Source organism: Leptonotus elevatus, chromosome 3 (assembly GCF_054856555.1).
Source record: "Leptonotus elevatus isolate MCC_2025b chromosome 3, RoL_Lele_1.0, whole genome shotgun sequence".
Lineage (NCBI taxonomy): Eukaryota > Metazoa > Chordata > Actinopteri > Syngnathiformes > Syngnathidae > Leptonotus > Leptonotus elevatus.
Window position 1 is genome coordinate 22,609,173 of NC_141241.1, and position 17,827 is coordinate 22,626,999.

At 37.2% G+C, this 17,827-nt stretch overlaps 1 protein-coding gene and 1 pseudogene across 3 annotated transcripts in view; both read right to left on the minus strand.

Annotated features, from left to right (window-relative positions):
* Window positions 1–4,625, minus strand: part of trip4 (thyroid hormone receptor interactor 4) — an 84,168-nt gene extending 79,543 nt beyond the window's left edge. For all 3 annotated transcript variants that reach the window (XR_015094451.1, XM_086072234.1, XM_086072235.1), the window contains exons 1-8: window positions 4,454–4,625; window positions 3,381–3,562; window positions 3,146–3,276; window positions 2,830–3,048; window positions 2,662–2,740; window positions 1,924–2,029; window positions 1,615–1,830; window positions 1,399–1,525 (exon numbers count right to left, since the gene is read on the minus strand). Coding sequence is in view for 2 of the 3 variants with exons in the window: in XM_086072234.1 (XP_085928360.1) it covers window positions 1,399–1,525; window positions 1,615–1,830; window positions 1,924–2,029; window positions 2,662–2,740; window positions 2,830–3,048; window positions 3,146–3,276; window positions 3,381–3,562; window positions 4,454–4,533 (1,140 nt within the window). In the remaining variant the exon portion in view is untranslated. The remainder of the gene's footprint in view (window positions 1–1,398; window positions 1,526–1,614; window positions 1,831–1,923; window positions 2,030–2,661; window positions 2,741–2,829; window positions 3,049–3,145; window positions 3,277–3,380; window positions 3,563–4,453) is intronic.
* Window positions 4,626–6,181: 1,556 nt separating this feature from the next.
* On the minus strand, window positions 6,182–14,811 carry LOC147177453 (neuronal acetylcholine receptor subunit alpha-7-like; annotated as a pseudogene).
* Window positions 14,812–17,827: the final 3,016 nt, after the last annotated feature.

The window sequence follows — 17,827 nt, forward strand, 5'->3', positions numbered from 1 at the left end:
ATGAAAAACAGAGAAAGGAAAACTATATACAGTATCATTTCAGCGAAGTCTTGCATCTCTAATTCCTCCATTAGGATGCCTGAGAGGTTGCACCATCAAACCAGGATGTGAGCTTACTTGCTGTGAACATGTCATGTCATGATCACGCTGATTTGTTCTGAGAAGTGTTTAATCGTAGACGGACACATGTAAAGATTTAAGGCATTCTATGAAACACATTAGTAAAATTGTATAATGGCGCAGCCAACTGAAAATGGAAGAATATGCAGGAAAAAGCATATGCTACCTACTACAAGGAGGCATTGAAACAAATATGAAAATATAGATGAGACAAATGACAGAAATGAAAAGAACAGAAGAATTGTGACGCTATACAATTATCTCTATTAAGCTAAAACTGCATGGAGACATCTAGTAGTTCTTTTTACCAATATTGCTGTAGGAGCTTTAGTGATGTCTCTTTTACTGCCACACGTTATCCAAAAAACAATCCCGACAGTGTCAGTCAATTTCGAGCATTTTAACATCATCTTTCAGGGCAAAGAGTATTGTGTGCTGTGACTGCATAAACATGGTGGGTACCACATGAAAGATCGCGTTCCATTCTTCCATTAGAAAAAAAGTATGTTTCTACCTTATTCAGTTTGAATTTGAAAATAGGTATTTTGAGTGACATTAAGCGAAAATTGAAAAGTTAAGGAGAAAATAAGCTTTTTTTGAAAAGATACATTTTCTGCACAACAGTGACTTTGACACTAATATTTTTTGTTAAGTGACGCTCTGTGAATTAGATTTAACGTGACAAAGGCTTTGATCATTCATGTCATCCTTGAAAAAGTTTTATTTCATCAGATTCGTCATGTTTCATTGTAATTCCATACTACAGGGAGCCCATTGAAATGAGATACAATGCTGCCATCTGCTGGCCATAGTTAGTGGGTGCTTGTGATTTTACAAGCACATTGTCTAGGCAGCGCTGCGCAACAAGTTCCACTGCCCATTGAGAAAAACGTAGTAAACGTCAATTAACGTTTTTGGCGGCATTCATTTGGATTTTAGTGTACGTCATTAAACGTTTTGGGTGGTAAAACAGTTAAGAATGGTCTTGTTTCATACACGTGTAGAATAATAGTGATCATCAGGTAAATGGAATGCACAGGAAAATATTTTGATTGGTTGATTCTCCGCAAATAATTACTGTCAACCATTTTCTATTACATTTTATAAGTGATCAATGATATTATGTCACTATTAGGAGTTCATTTAAGGAAGTGTGGCCAATGTCTTGACCTACTGTATGTCTAGTTTCGAACACAAAGGAAGGCAGACTTCTTTTGCGGAAGGGAAAGAAGGAAAGATGTGAACAGAGGTGAAGTATGTATGTAAAAAGTGACCTACTTCTGGTGCGCTCTGCCTTATGTTGGGGTTGACCAGCTCTCTGAGGTTCTGTCGTCCACCCTGTCTTTTATACAGTGGGGATTTTTTCGCAGAATCAATGTTCATCGCCTGGAGGGTCTCATCTAATCTGCATGGTTAAAATATTCAACAATGGGGAAATTTTAAAGCATCAGAATCAGAATCATGGCTGAAATTGAGCCACCGCATCTTGCACACCTGTCGTAGTACTCGTCTAGGTTGTTTCCCTCATCAAGGACTTGCCTACCAGCAAAGTCCAAGGTGATTTTCCGATCTTTACGAGATGCATGACGCAGCTCCCGCAGCTCCTCTTCTTTTTTCCTCAGTTTGTCACGCTCGGCAGTTGACAACCACTGGTTAGATTCAGTGGCAAAGTAATCAGACTCGTCATCAAGTACCTGAGTTCTCTTGACACTGCACACAAAATAGCAAGTTACAAAGTCTTATAAGATGTTTTTGTGATTCTGATTGGATTGAAGCTTACAATAGAGTTGGCAATAAGGTTACCTCGTTCGGTCATATTCCAGCAGCTTGTCTTTGTGCTTGACAGCCTTCTCTAAGCCAGCCTTCATCTTGGTTTCTTGATGTGCCAGGTAATCTCTTTCACCGCAATCTGTTGCAAATAAATATGTCAATGAATAATGTACATACATTATATGTAGCCCAACAATATATAATCTGCACCCAATGATTTCACACTTTCAAAACTGCTGATCTAAATGGCAAAACAGCACAACACAGAACAGAAAATACTTCTTGTGCCACAACAAAAATAAGGTCCAGAATCTTAAGATAGTTTTCTTGCAGCAAGAAAGTTCTTCACACTGCTTCCTCCCAACGTTGTGCCATTTATTCATTAACTCAAAACTCATGTACAAAGGGGGCTAAATTGCCTTTTATAACAGCCAGGTCAATCGCCTTTAATTTAAAGGCCACATTGAAGGCATCACGTCGGTTGTTTGGCATGTTGAGGGTGCACACTTGAACAGATCGAAAAACTGTTTGCGTGTGCAGAATGCATTTCAAAATGTCAATAGTCGATATTTCAAGGTAGAGCTCAATAAAACATTCATTAACAGTAAGTGTGATTCTGGTGTGTTGAAGATAAGCTAAAAATAGTCGAGGACATGGTGCTCGTGGGATCGGGAAAATCCACAAATAAGACATTTTAGTTTGAACCACAGAGGTTAAAGATGGTGAAACACTAGTTCATGCCATACAGTAGTGCTAACCACCGCTTCTCACCTCCCATCAGCTTCTTTCTTAGTTTCTGGCTTTTGTTTGAGTCTCTTTGCAGAATCTCCTGTTCCTCTTTGGTGCAGACCTGAAATGGCAAAGAAATGGTAAAGATAAAAGGTCAAGTTTGGCTTTAGATTAGAATAATAGTAGAGGACAAACAACAAATTCTTGTACCAGACTACCACAGAAGAGACAAGGTCCGGATCCCTCTTGCTCGCATACAATGCGACCACAGCTGATGCAGTTGTTGATGAGCCTGTGCTTCTGAGCAAGGCACTCACAGCTGTGTCGGCCGGGTAGTACAATCGTCAAAGTGTCCTGGCCCTCTTTACCATAAAGGTTTGTGAACTTATTTTTCTTCTTTGTTGAAGAAGTGTTGTTGCTTTCCTGAACCTGTGATGGAGAGAATAGAAGCTATAATAATACAATACTAAGTCACTAATGTGTGGTATGGAGATCATGATAAACTTTCAAGCCTATGTGTACTGACCCTCATCAGATCCATGGGGGTTTTGACTACCTCAGGCTCAGGGTCCATTTGACTCACAGTCAACACCTCTTGTTTGTTGCGACCCTTACGTTTAGACTTCTTCTGGGAATCTTTGGTAATATCTTGGGAGTCTAATTTAGAAAAGTCATGCTGTAAATTAGGGCTGGGCCGATTAAATCGGTGCATTATACTTTTTAACATTGGTAATAATTTACTACACAGAAACCCTACCCACCTGTTGCAGACATTGACTCTGTGAGGAGGAAAAGACCAGCCATATCCCCGGCCTGTCTTTGAGTCTTTTTCCATCTGCGGAGGAACTCTTCAATGAACTGTCCTTTCCTCCCGTCCGTGCCCTGGAGAAGGTCGCCCACATACTCCTCAATCTCTTCAGGTTTTTCAATGGATATAATGTATCTAAATAACAGAATGGCATATGTTCAAACAGTAACAAATTACAGTCATACTTTGAATGTGTCTGTCCCTCCCTTTTGTCAGAAAGCTTGCATTTAATGCCTGGAAATCATATTTCTGGCATCAACGATGGTCTGCCAATATTCTATTATTTTAGAACTGCACACATTGAGTTTTACACATACAATTTTAAACCTTCAGCCGATAACAACATTCGATAATTCTATCCACATTTTATATACAGGTAAATAAAATATAATACATATAAAAACTGATTTTCCATATTAAAGAAAATTCAACTTTGTGTAAATGAGAGATGAATTAACATAAAATTAAAAATATTTTTCCTGTTCACTCATAACTTTTTAAGCAATCCCTTTAATATTGCATTGAACCTGTAACGAATAGCCTACAAAAAATAACAGGACGGAAAATACAACGATCTAGACAAATTCATTTGTGATTTCCTCAATTAATCCTTAAATTTAAATAACAAATAAACATCAATCAATCAATGATGTAATATGACATCCATCCATTTTCAGTAAACCACCAACCTGGCATAGTCCTTCTATCTTTTAACAAAACTAACGATTTATAAAGTGAGTTCAACTCAATGAAGTAGAAAAAGGTACATTCCCTGTCGTAGGCTACAGTAGAAGAAAATACGCTAGCTCGTAAACTAAACTTGCTTGCTAACAAATTTAACGACAAGCTTCTATAACAGTAACGTTGACAAAATAAGTACCAATCAATACATATTTTGTCGAAACCGTCAAACTATTACATAGGTTTTATTTATTCACTTTACTCTGCCAAGGCAGCTTGACAAACGTAAGTCCGTTTTCGCTTTAAGACAAGCAGCGCATCATCTTAAAGCTTGCTTATACTCACTTGACGATATCGTCAGACGCTTCCAGTCCAAATTTGTGCTGTAACTGCTCCAAACACCATTGCAACAAATCGTCTGCCATTTTACCACGCCAAGTCTCACAGGTCAACGATAGCTTGTCAAACAAATTCGAAGCATGGATTTGTTTCCAACCGGTCGAATTACAGATAGGCACACAACATGTACGGTGCTTTATGAAATGTCTTCCTGAGAGAAAAAAAAAATGCACGACTGAATGGAAGTTCCACACAACGCCAGAAATAAGTGAGCGTATTAGTCTTAAAATTCTGAGAAGAGAGACACCGCGTCCCGAACTACAATTTATTTGTTGGATCCAAAAGGTGGCAGCACAACACTAGAGTGACATTTGTCTGTTTTCCAATCTACACTCAAAACAGCACAGGAGGACTTGATTTAAACCATCACCAAAGTTTTTGAAAGTCAGAGCCACAGCCACTTCTACTGATTAGTGCGAAGGGCTACCAATTTGATCGACACTTCTGAGACAAGTTTTTAATATGTAATATATAATAAAGTGTTATTAATATTTAATGCATTCATTTATGTGAAGAAACTGATCATATTAAATATTTATCACAAAAACAGATGAATTATGCAATACATCCCCCCCATAAATCTGCCAGTATTCCCATTTTTTAATGATCATTTTTAAATCACAATCTGTCAAACCACTAATATAAACCGTTATGAATTGCACATGGCAGACATCATTAAAAGCAGCAGTAGGCGCACTACAAATAATATTTAAAGAGTGTTTGTCAAAATTACATTAGTTTAGCATTTTACAATCATAATACTTATCTGTATTTTTAATTTACATATATTATACATAGGCTATGTGGTTAGAAAGCAACGCGCAAAGTTTTCGTTGCTGAAATGCATGGCTATAGTCAACGAATGGGTCACTGATGATTACGGAAATCCTTTCAAAATATAAACATTATTTCTTTGTCATGCTTGTTTCCTCTTCTTTGCACTTCTTCAATGACAATCGTAGCACATTCTGTGATTGAATAATAAAAAAATAATGCACGACAATTATGTGGAGGCCTCAAAACCCAAAGCACTTTTTTTTCCAGATCATCCAACATGTAAGGTACTTAATTGCGTTATGTCCCTTTGGCAGTGTTATTCAGTGTGCGGCGAACTAATCCCATCCATCCATCCAATCATCCATCCCTCCAATCATCCATCCCTCCAATCATCCATCCATCCATCTAACTAAACAACTCTGCAGTGTGCTGCACAAGTGGTTAGTATGTTTGCCTCACAGTTCTAATGCTTTGGGTTTGAATTTGGTGTACTAAGGCTTTCTCCCACATAAAAAAAAAAGGCATATTAAACATCCATAATACAGAAACGACCAGAGAAGCATAAATAAACACTGTATAGACTTTTCTTATTATTATTATGATTTTTTCATACAGTATTTTGTAATGGAGGAATCCAAAAGTAATTAAAATTAATCAAGTTACAATATACTTTAATTTTATGGTATTTCGTTTACATCGCTAACTAAATTTTTATTTTTTTTAGGTATAACTAGTAAATATCCGAATCCATTTTTAAAGTAACTCTCCCAGCCCTGATATTTGCTGATATAAGTCGCATAGACACTAGAACGTGACCTCAGTTTGGTGCTGACTTAAAAACCATAAATGTGCACAGGATAATGAATAGCTAGATAATCACGAAACAAAGACGATCGATTACAGCAGCAGCAAATTTCCAATCACTGCCTGTGACCTCTCCCTGGTGCTGGTCACGGAAGCGCTTGGCAATGTAACGCACTTCATCTTGGATCTTGACGAGCTCTGGTTCACCTCCGGCTGTGGAGTGGAGAACCTCACCCTCACCAGCCTGTCCAACACTTTCCATTCTGGCTTTGAGGTCCATGCTTGTGTCATGATGGTGACATTTTAAGACCACAACCGTGACAATCACAGAGAGCGTAACAATGGCCATAGTGATGACAAAGTACTAAGCTAGAAAGGTGAAGACAGTGTAAAAAAAATTATTAAAAAATTGCTCATTCAGCCATCCGTCACATGGAAAACAGGAGCCTATCCCATGTTATGTAAAATTGTGCTTCCAATATCTTTTGACTTTTTTAAGTCACAAAAACTTCCAGGTCAAATAAAAAAAAATTGCATCATAATATTACTAAAGCTGTATAGTTGTCTGATAAGCCTCTCTAATTTTTTGTAATATGTATTTTTAGAAAAAGCACTAGAGCAACAAACAAAAATTACAGAATCTTTACGACTATTAGACGAATATACTGAGCATCATCTCTTGCTTATTTCCAAAATTGGTCAAACATGCGTCAATAAAGCTCTGCATGATCCCGATGTGGGCAAGTAACCAACTTAATCATTACACTGCATAGTATCATAAATAAATCTAATATTCATAAGGATAGATTTTCCATCTGAATGAAGAAAAGTTTAATAATGCAAATTTAAACTCCAGAGGAATATTCATTTTCATGTGCCGAGAATTTGAATGTAATGAAAGCGATTTGCTGTACCCAGTGATATCTTCTCCCCCGAGTCAGCAGGCAGCAGGAAAACAAGAAGGGCCAGAATGGAGATCAGGATACAGGGGATGATCAGACTGACTACGTAGAAGAGAGTCCGTCTGCGCATCACTATGGTGTACGTGACATCGATATAGGGCTCTGGAAAGCACTCATAAGTCCGATTCTTCTTCTTTCCTGTGACCCCTGTGACACAAAATGAAATATAACTGAGTCTACTCTTGTAAAATTGGTTGCATAGCACACACATGAGCACAAATATGGTCATATTGTGAGCTCGTTGGATAATTTTTCATTGTTGACTGACACTAACCTTACACAGGAAATTTAAATCTGAGCTCCATGTCTTCCCCTCTGCTCTCTCCCACACCATAAACATTTTTGTTTTATGTAAATCTGTGTTTGTGACACACAATATCAAATTATTCTTACCAACAAGGTCACACTCTCCATTAGGAACATATTCACTGAGGTGTGTCTCTGTCAAGACAAGCCCGAATAAGTCCTGGAGCCAAACTTGAGGTCACATTTTTGGCTGTCGAAAAGGAACCACCGGAGATCGCTATAGCAGGTGCTCTTTAAGATTGCTGACGGAGAAATAAATGTAGAAGAAGGGGGAAAATGTAGTAATGACAAAATATATTCATCTGCAATAGGATAAAGAAAGTTAATTCAAACTTGAAATGAGACACTTAACTCATTTGCTCCCAAAAACGTATAAGAATGATCCCAAAAATGTATTTATACATAAATTAAAAAAAATGATTTTTAATGCTAGAGCATAAAGAAGGTTTTGATGCATCATTGTAGCAAATTTCTGTAAAACCTACAGTAAAAAAAAATACAGCATTATGGCCCCATAAAGAGTAGCATTATGGGGATAGAGTGTTGCAGTGCCGTATTTTGGCACAGGGGGGCGGTGTTGGTCCAGGGAGTGAATGAGAGCGGTGGAGCTGGCTCCAGAGCGCACTGTACTTTGGTGGAAAAAGCTAAAATAAAGTTTGTGCGAAAGCAACGAAAAGAGGACATGCCTGTTCAGTCTCTCTACCACGGTTAAGAGTTCACTGGACAGGGAAAGAGGATTGAACAATGATCTTGTTTTTAAATTTTACGGTATTTAACTGTATGCATTATGGGTGACACAAAGTGCATTATGGGTAGAAGTAAAGTACAGTAGTTTGCTGTATATATAGCGGTCAAATTAATAATTAATAATTTACAGCAACAACTAGCCGGGTTTACATGGACACTTTTTAATCATTCCGATTAAAATCATTATGAATGAAGATCTCTGGTCACTTGTTTACATGGACATGGACTATGAAGAATACTTCAGTCGACTGAAGTATTCTTCCTCAACATACATATTAAGAATACTGAAGTATTCTTCCTCAACATACATATTAAGAATACTGAAGTATTCTTCCTCAACATACATATTAAGAAGTATTCTTAATATGTATGTTGGTTGGCGACGATGTGTCCTGCTTGTATCCTTCCGCGAGTCCCGCCACCGTCGTTCGCTAAACCAATGAGGTTGCGCTCCAATCCGCTCAAATCCTTCTCACTTGATTGGTCAAAACAACCCTTCATTACACCAGAGCCCGCCCCCTTCTTTACAAGTACAAATCAGGCGCTCTACAAGTACAAATTAGTTTTGCTCCATTTGTACCGCAACAAATGGGGCAAAACTCACGTCACAGAACAGCAGCAAAAAACCCACTTGTGACTCCTAGTGGCGACTTCTTTGACTACAAGTTGTCATTTCTACAGGTACAAATCACAACTTTTACAGATACAAATTTATAGTTTTTGTACAGGTACAAATTTTTTTTTGTACAGATACAAATCATGACTTTTACAGGTACAAATTTGTTTTTACAGATACAAATTTGTTTTACACATACACATTTTTTTTTTACAGGTACAAATTTATTTTACAGACACAAATTTTTTTTTTACAGGTACAAATTTATTTTACAGACACAAATTTTTTTTTTACAGGTACAAATTTATTTTACAGACACAAATTTTTTTTTTACAGGTACACATTTATTTTACAGACACAAAAAATTTTTTTACAGGCACACATTTTTTTTACAGATACAAATCACGACTTTTACAGATACAAATTTAGACTTTTTTCTACAGGTACACATTTTTTGCACAAGTTAGTTTTGCACCAAATTTACCTCCATACAACGATATCATGACGCATTTACATCAAGACAGAGCATGCGCATGCCGTACTCAAGCCTCGCCATTCAGATTGAAGTGTATACATGATGCTCGTTCGGAATCGAATTGACAATAGGAATACTGTATACCACCCGTGTGATTCCGAATGAAATTCCATTCGGATTCAGCCTTTTCATTCCAATTGAGGTGTTTATTCCATGGAGCATTTTCCTTCCGTTTGGCTGTTTTGATTCATTCTAATCGGAATACATGGCTCCATGTAAACCAGGTTTATGTTTTGGCATGAAAAAATGTGGATTACATGTAAATACTGTAAAGATTTTGGCGGGTACTCTCTAGAGGAGAAGCAAATAGCGGACCCTATATTGTCACCGGAGCAAGGACAAGAATTCAGCGAATTGGTGAGCAATATTTTAGTGCGAGGGCAGTCTGCATCGTCTTCACATTACTTTTCTCCAATAAACAGGCAACATTACAACATAAGCGGTTAAGAAAATGGACAGATGGATTTTACCACGACATACTGTATTGTTGTTTTTTTTGCCAGTTATTTCTTGTAAATTCTACAATCAATTCGTTACAGTGAGACACTGACCTGAAGAAGACGCTTAAAGCAATGGTAATTATTGCAAAGAACGGCCAGCAGGTGGCAGCAGAGTATAATAGATCACCCAGGGCCATGTTGCAAAAAATGTTGTTTCCCTAGTGTTTTAAACTGATTTGTGAATGATGATGAAACTTAGCTATATTCTAATGCTAATTGCTGCAAAACAGAAGCAGATTGAAATGTGAACTTTTTTTTGCGATGAAAGAAGAGAGACTAATCTTTCTTATGGTAGGTTCCATGTTTTTATAGCAATAGAACACAGTATTATGTGGGCCTTGCAAAATCAGTCAAAATCCAGTAAAACAGCCGGGAGCAAAGGGGGTTGCATCAGTGAAAATGGCTGGGAGTGAATGAGTTAAAAACAACAATGTCTTTCTGAGGTTAACGTGGTGTTGCATCAAGCATGGAATAAATTGAAATAGAAAAATACATAGAAAGATAAATGACAAACAGAGCAGTGAATTACTTCGTAATTACATACAAGTGTGAAGGCTGCCAAAAGATGTAAAATGACAATCTATGACTAAATGACTATTATAGATGATTTGATGAGATAATGTTATCCAGTGAAGGTTTGACTTGAGAAGCTATTTGCTTTTGAAAATGCAGAAGGAGTTCAGTGAGTTAATTGCACTGGCATTGATTCAAATGATGAGGCAAAGCAGGAAAGTGCTTTTGCATGGCGACGGCAGAGCGGATCAGTAGTCTATCTTCTGTTACTACATGCAAACGCTTCAAAACTGACCTCATGCAAAGGACCCACGTTTCAGTCGCTCGAGGCTCAAAAAGAAAAGGCGAATGAGTTGAAAGATACTTTGTCCGAGCGCAAAGATGCAGCCTGAAATCTTCCTTACCTTGAGGTTGATAAAGACAGGAGCCTGAGGAGGCAACATAAACTTTGGCATCGTAGGTGGTATGAAATCTTTCTATAGCGCTGCGGACGACATAGAAGAACGTTATTGCTGGTTGCTGCTTCATTTATATCACCATTGTTGTTTATTAATTAAATACTTGAAAAAAACTGACATCACTGAGGAGGATCATCATATTTTTAAGACCTATTCATTTATTTGTTACCTTCTCCAGAATGATATTTTTAATTGTTGTGCCTTCTGGGTTTAAATGGGGTCACTGATAGTAGGTAAAGTATATACAGTGGAACCTCGGTTTGTTTGAACGTCTCGGAACTCGTACAATTCGGACTTCAACCAAAAAATCGGAGTAAAAAAGGCCTCGGAGTTTGAATTCATTTTCCGAGTTTGCCAGCAATGCCGAATGCTCATGTTGCGGTAGTTGAGACGATGCACTGCTCATTTCCAGTCAAATCGTAAATACTCCCGGAGGTGCTCCATACTCGCGAGTGCATTTCGATTTTTCCATGACAATTTTCTTTGCCATGGGCCCAAAGAAAGACAACAGTGCCAGTGGCAGCAAAGAAAAACATACAGTGCTACAAACCACAGTGGAATTAGGAAGGAGATTATCGCACAGTTGTAACTACCGTGACTGGCACGAGGACACCCCTTGGCTGTTTAACAACCTGCCTGACGTTAAACAACGCACGCAAGGACCGCTTAGTAGTCTAACAATATGCCCAATGTAAAATACACACACAAATACACAAACTCAGCACTGAACTAAAGCTAGCATTAACATAGCATTTATCATCCACTGATGCCATCACACCACAACAAAAAAGGTAAGGTATTTTTTATTGTTTAAATACTATACAGTGTATAAATGTAAAAAACATAAGTAGAAATTAAAATATAAATGTTCTGTTTTTGGAGCTTGGGAACGGAATAATTGCATTTACATTATTTCCTATGGGAAAAAATGTTTCGGAGGTTGAACAATTCGGACTTTGAACACTTCGCAGGAACGAATTATGTTCAAACTCCGAGGTACCACTGTACTGACGACTATTTCAAATAAGTTTGACTTTTACAAGAGCGGTGCCATTACAATTATGGAGGACAGACTGTTCCATTGATGCCATATTAACTAAAAATAGATCATTCGAATGAGGGGAAACTCACTGTTGATGCATCAGACAGACCATCCAATCATAACGCAATAGCCGAATATCTAAAGCCCCAGAGACGTTGCATGTCTGATGGACGAGAAAAAGCCCAGCATTTATCCAATGACCGTCCGTGTTTCGCGCAGTGCAACAAACAACCCTACGAAGCAGCGTTCCGACAGTGAAAACAAATAAAAGTGCCGTGGCAGCACAGGGATAAATGAGAAGTAAGTCGTGTCAGTTATTTGTAAAAGATTAAGGCATTCTAGCGCATCATGAATTGTACACACAGCAGTGCATATTTTTTTCAGGGGGAGGGGCATTTAGGGGAAGTTGAGCTTCCCTTGCAGTCTTAGAGCAATCGCCACTGGACCTGAACCATTTTAGGACTGTTCCATTTAACCACACCCAAATTACTTGTTCAACAGTAGGTCAATTGTATCAAATGCTGCACTGAGGTCCATTAAGACGAGCATCGATACCTTACCTGTTTCTGTACTGTGATGAGGTCGGAAACCTGACTGGAATTTATCAAGAATTGAGTTGAATAAAAAAATTTTTGGGGGGGATAATTTTGGTTAAGAAGGGAAGGTTTGAGAAAGGTCTATAATTTGCTAACAAGGAGACATCCAGCGTTCTTTTTTTCTTCTTCTTTTTTTTTCTTCTTTTTTTAATGAGGGATTTACGCTCTAAAAACTGAAAAGTTGACTCAACTTGAAAAATTGAGGTAACAATTTGCATGCATCTTTTTAAGTTATTTCAACTCAGCCGCTGTGTAACTCCCACAAGATTACTTTAGTACAAACTCGGGATCTCAGGCGATTAAATTATTTAACTGTAATTAATCGCATGACTTCAATAGTTAACTTACAATTAATTGCAAATTTCATATCTAAATGTACAATAAAATGTACAATAAAATATTATATAAATAAATATACATTTTCATACTCTTGTTAACATAAAAGTGGAATTTGTTTTTAAACTAATATAGAAATATGGCTGATTTCATAATAGTTCATAAAAATGAGTTAAAATTCATCCCTTTAATTAATTCAATATTTGTTGGAGTTTTTTTTTTATATCTGGCCAGACAGCAAAGTCTCCATGTAGCATGTCTTCACTTACAATGCTTTTGAGTTCAAATCAGCTATCGGCGTTCAAACTCAGTCCTCGAGGGGCGAAATCCTGCAGGATGTTTCCCTGCTCCGACGCAGCTGTTTCAAATGAACAGGATCGTTATCAGGCTTATGCAGAACTTGCTGATAAACTTCAGGTGTGTTGCAGAAGAGAAACATCCAAAACCTGCAAGACTCCGGCCCTCGAGGACCAAGTTTGGACACCGCTGCTGCATTTCATCTGCTATAAAACACCACTCTTGAATTTATTATGGCTCTGTTTAAAGTACTCCTCTCATTCTCATATATTTTACATTTCAATTTTACTGATTCCATCTCATTACAAAAGTCACATTTCCCGTCTTCATGTTTATCAATAAAAAAAAAAAAAGGTTTGTCCTGCTGTCCAGGCATGTCCGTCCGTCTTGTACTCAGCTTTTAAAGGATGGTTCTTAGATTTTTAAGATGCCTTAACTTAAATACACTTTTGAGTTAAGTCAGGGTAAGAATGTCTGTTCAGAATCAATATATTATTAAGTTAAGACTGCTTTCTTTGTTTTAATGAAGACCAACTTATTGAAATAAGTTATCAACTGATTATAACGTGTTCATGCAACAAACTAACATTTTTTTATGCATAGAAAGCCCTTGATTTTAAGCCTTACCTACTAACGCCATGAATCCTTTTTTAGAGTGGGAAGCTCATCTGATTGAAGTTGATTATTTGCTGCAAATCAGTTTGAACAGATTTCACAATAGTTTTGAAAAAAGCCAGACGTTATTGAGTCAAGACAGCTTGTGGAATTTTTCAACTGCTCAACCAAATCTGTTACAGTATTTTGATCCACTGAATCAAACGTAGTCATGATAATTGAATTGTTCCTGGGTGGTTTTAAGTGCTGCATCGTTTTGTCCTTTTGCTGGTTTGTGACCATGTTTGACCTGACGGATTGCACTTTTTCCTTAAAGTAGCAGACAAGTTCATTGCTTTTATCTGTTGAGTGGAGTTCTGGCGCTGTTTGATTTAGGAGATTTGTGAGTTTGTCAACCACGGCAAACAGAGTGCGTGTGAGGTTATTACTAATGATTTCAGAAAAGTATTTAACTTTGTTAACGTTCCAGAGACATTTTCTGTACAGGTCCAAATGAACTTCACTCCACTTTCGCTCTGCTTTCCTGCACTTTGATTTCAAAATCATTATGTTCGTAGTACACCTCAAAGGTCTTGGGATAAAATGGTCTTAATTTCAATAGGAGAAATAACTTTTGTCATGATGTGTATTACATTTAACAGCAGATCTGTCAATACTAGACAGTACCTGTTATAAAGTACAACATTTGGCTTCCAAAGGCGATCATTAGAAAATTGTAGAGAGTCAATCCCATCATACTTAGATGCGTCCCACTGTAGTTTATAGTTAATCCAGGACTGTGGAATATAGAATTAATATGATCACATTCACATCGAAACATAACCAACCTATGCTACGTCTTGCAAGTTTCTGATTTTAGTTCTCGTAAATGTAAATTAGTTTTTTTCTCTCGCAGGTCTTCCACTTTATAATGTCACGAATCTGTGAGTTTATTTCTCATACATTTTTGAGTTTTTTTCTCTGGAAATATTACACCCCCTCAAAAAATACAAATATTTATATGTGGCCCTAGTACGTCATCGTAGAATTCTAAACAAGGACAGTGAAAGAGGAACGCACTAGTGACTTCAAGAAGTGACTACAAAAGATGCCTACTTAGCAAATCAGTTATGACAATTAGTTAAATAATCGGACTGGCAGCTTACCTTGGACGGTGCATGCACTCACAAGCCGAACAAGCAGAACTTCATATGGAGCCATGGTGGTCTGGAACAGGAATTGTTGGACAAGTGTGGACCTCAGTTGGGTGGCTTGCTTATAATGGCGGTGTGAGCATGTCACTCTATGTGTGTTTGTAGAATGACTCCTCCCAGGTTATAAACGTCACATGGCACACCTACTACACTGAATAATAGATGCTAGAAATTGGGGGATGTGGGGATATTTTGCAAGTTGTACAATAGACTTGTGCATACTGTGCAAGAGCAGCATGCATATGGAGTCTACATCATCTTCAAGTCAACATACTAAATGGAAAACAGATATTCACTGTCAACCATAGTCTTCAAGTTCAAGTCAACTTCATTGTTAAGTGGCCATATACATAGAATAGATTGATGAAATTTCTGTGATTTAAATGTGATGGCAATCAATAATATTTAACCCACAGTGCATTGGTACCTATCGCAATCTGTTTTCTTTGCATAGAATAATAAATATTAATAATGAATGATGAATATTAAAAGATACAATCAAATAGTAAACTCCAGTAAACTGAAAACCCATGGAACATCAATGTTAAAACAAGACCATAAAATTCTGAATAGACAGAAATAAAATCTAAGTTGCCAAGGTCAAGTATTCAAGGTTAACAAGTACATACTTGGCAACCTTGGTATGCGCCACTGGCCGGAAAATGGACCGAGTGTTTGGGAAACTCATGAAATTCTCGATAACCAGTAGGAACTCGTATCGTGTGCTGCAGCTATCTGTATTTTTGTGTTCAGATATCCTACTGAAAATTTTATTGAATAATCGGGTATTTGGATGAAGATTTAAAAAACAACAACAATTTTTGCTTGGTGAAAGAACAATTATGGATACAGAAGACACTCTCTGGAGCCGAAACCAAAAAGCCCCCTCTTCCGCTGGCAGGTCTACTCCCAGGCCGTGAGGCTCCTCTGCTTATCCTGATGAACACTCTCTCTCTTCATCTCTTCTTCAATGAACGGGCTGGGCCGGACTTCCGATCCAGGAACCTGCCTCCGCTTCTTGGGCCAAACTGAGACCACCTGTAAGTGCAACTTTGCAAACATTAACCATATTGTACAAATTTATGCCTCCAATTGGGTTAAGCAATTAGGTTAAATGTTGGGTCACATGTTCAACTGATTAGGAAGTTGATTCACCTCATTTAAGACAGTTTCTCTTTTCTTGTTTGTTTGTTTTTTCTTTGATTATTTTACCATTTTAGTTCTTGTTTATATTTCCTATCACAGTAGTTAAAGTTGTGCTTCTTTTAAGTTCCAAGCAGATTTTCCCCAAATAGATTAAAAAATAAAAGTGCACAAGATCAAAACCTGTTTGTTACTGTGTGTGTTTTATCAATTTATATTAACCTTTAAGCTGAACAAAGAGCTCACAAAATTTAAAAGGGTGCAACCTTCATTTTCATAAAATGATCAAAAATAGTGTCTCAAAATTAGTTTAAATATTACATTAACAGTCTCCTTCAATTAATGAGTCAATTGATTATTAATTTAATAATTAACAATCATTCATTTAATAATTAATTGAACCAAGAATTTATTATTTTTACTTACTTATACCAACTTATATTTATTAATTAATTTTGTGTTATTTTGTTTTAACCACCTTTATTCCATATACAGCACATTGTATGCAGCAATGGTTGGTTGAAAGTGCTTTATAAATCAATTTTCTATTTTTTATTTTATTTGTTAAAATAAAGTTGCCACAGTTGCGATGTTGCCGACTACAACAGCACATTTACGTAAGCCTGGTTTGTTAAAGTGAACAGTAGGATCAGCAACTGTGTCTGGCCGTCAACATCAAAGTGTGCAGTCATTTCCGTCGATTAAATTGCCTTTGAAAGGTAATCCGATGGCTCTCGCTGTAGCCGCTAGAACTGTTAGTGCGCTAACGCTGTTAGCTGCCCTAAACGCTGGCAACCATCATCATACAATATCAGTGTAATTAAGTTTTTTTTTTTTTTTAGCACCCTTAATTGCCGATTGAACGTGATTTCAGGACAAAGTTATGTTGTTGACATTGGTAGTCGCAATAGTTTGTGACAGGAGTATGAATGACCGACACACATGCTGCAAGACAAGTCATCATAACTTCAAAATAAGTGTTCCAAGGCATCGTGTTGGCAGGCAATGTGTCAAGTATTCCCCACAATGTAAACTGTTTATTTTGCTTTAAAATTGGGAGATTAGTAGGAGAAATGACAAATCAGGAGCCACGTGGGAGATAGGGTTGAAATTCACGAGTCTCTCGCCTGAATCGGGAGAGTTAGCAAGTATGACAGTACCTACTTACCCACTGTACTACCTACCTACCTACTGTGCCTAGTGCCTAATAATAATAATAATAATAATAATAATAATAATAATAATAATAATGTGAAAGTAGTTAGTAATTATTCAAGAGGCAAGCGGCATCCAATCTCCAATCCATATTCAGTATGTGGGAGTATGACAGTGAACAAGGTTTTTCTATGAATTGTTAATCACGAGGTTGACATGGCGCTGCATCAAGGATAGAATAAATTGAAACAGAAAAATTAATTAAAATAGATAAATGACAAACACAGCAGGGAATTACTTTGTAATTACATACAAGTGTAATGGCTGCCAAAAGATTTGAAATGACAATCTATGACTAAATGACCCGGTGAGATAATGGTATCCAGTGAAGGTTTATGCGGAAAACAGTTGAGAAGCTAATTGCTTTTGAAAAAGGCAATCAATACAGAAGGAACTCAGTGACGAAGTTGATTGCACTGGCATTGAGTCAAATGATGAGTGCTTTTGCATGGCGAGGGCAGGAAAGGCGGTTGAGTTGAAAAATTATTTAGTGCAAGTGCAAGGATGAACTGGATTTTCCTGACCATCATGTACATAGACACAGGCGCCTGAGTATGGAGGACCAAAACTCCCAAAATTCAAAATAAATCAATAAATGTAAATAAATGACTAAAAGTAAAAATAAAAACGGATATAAAAAAAATCTAATTTGAACATTCAATAAA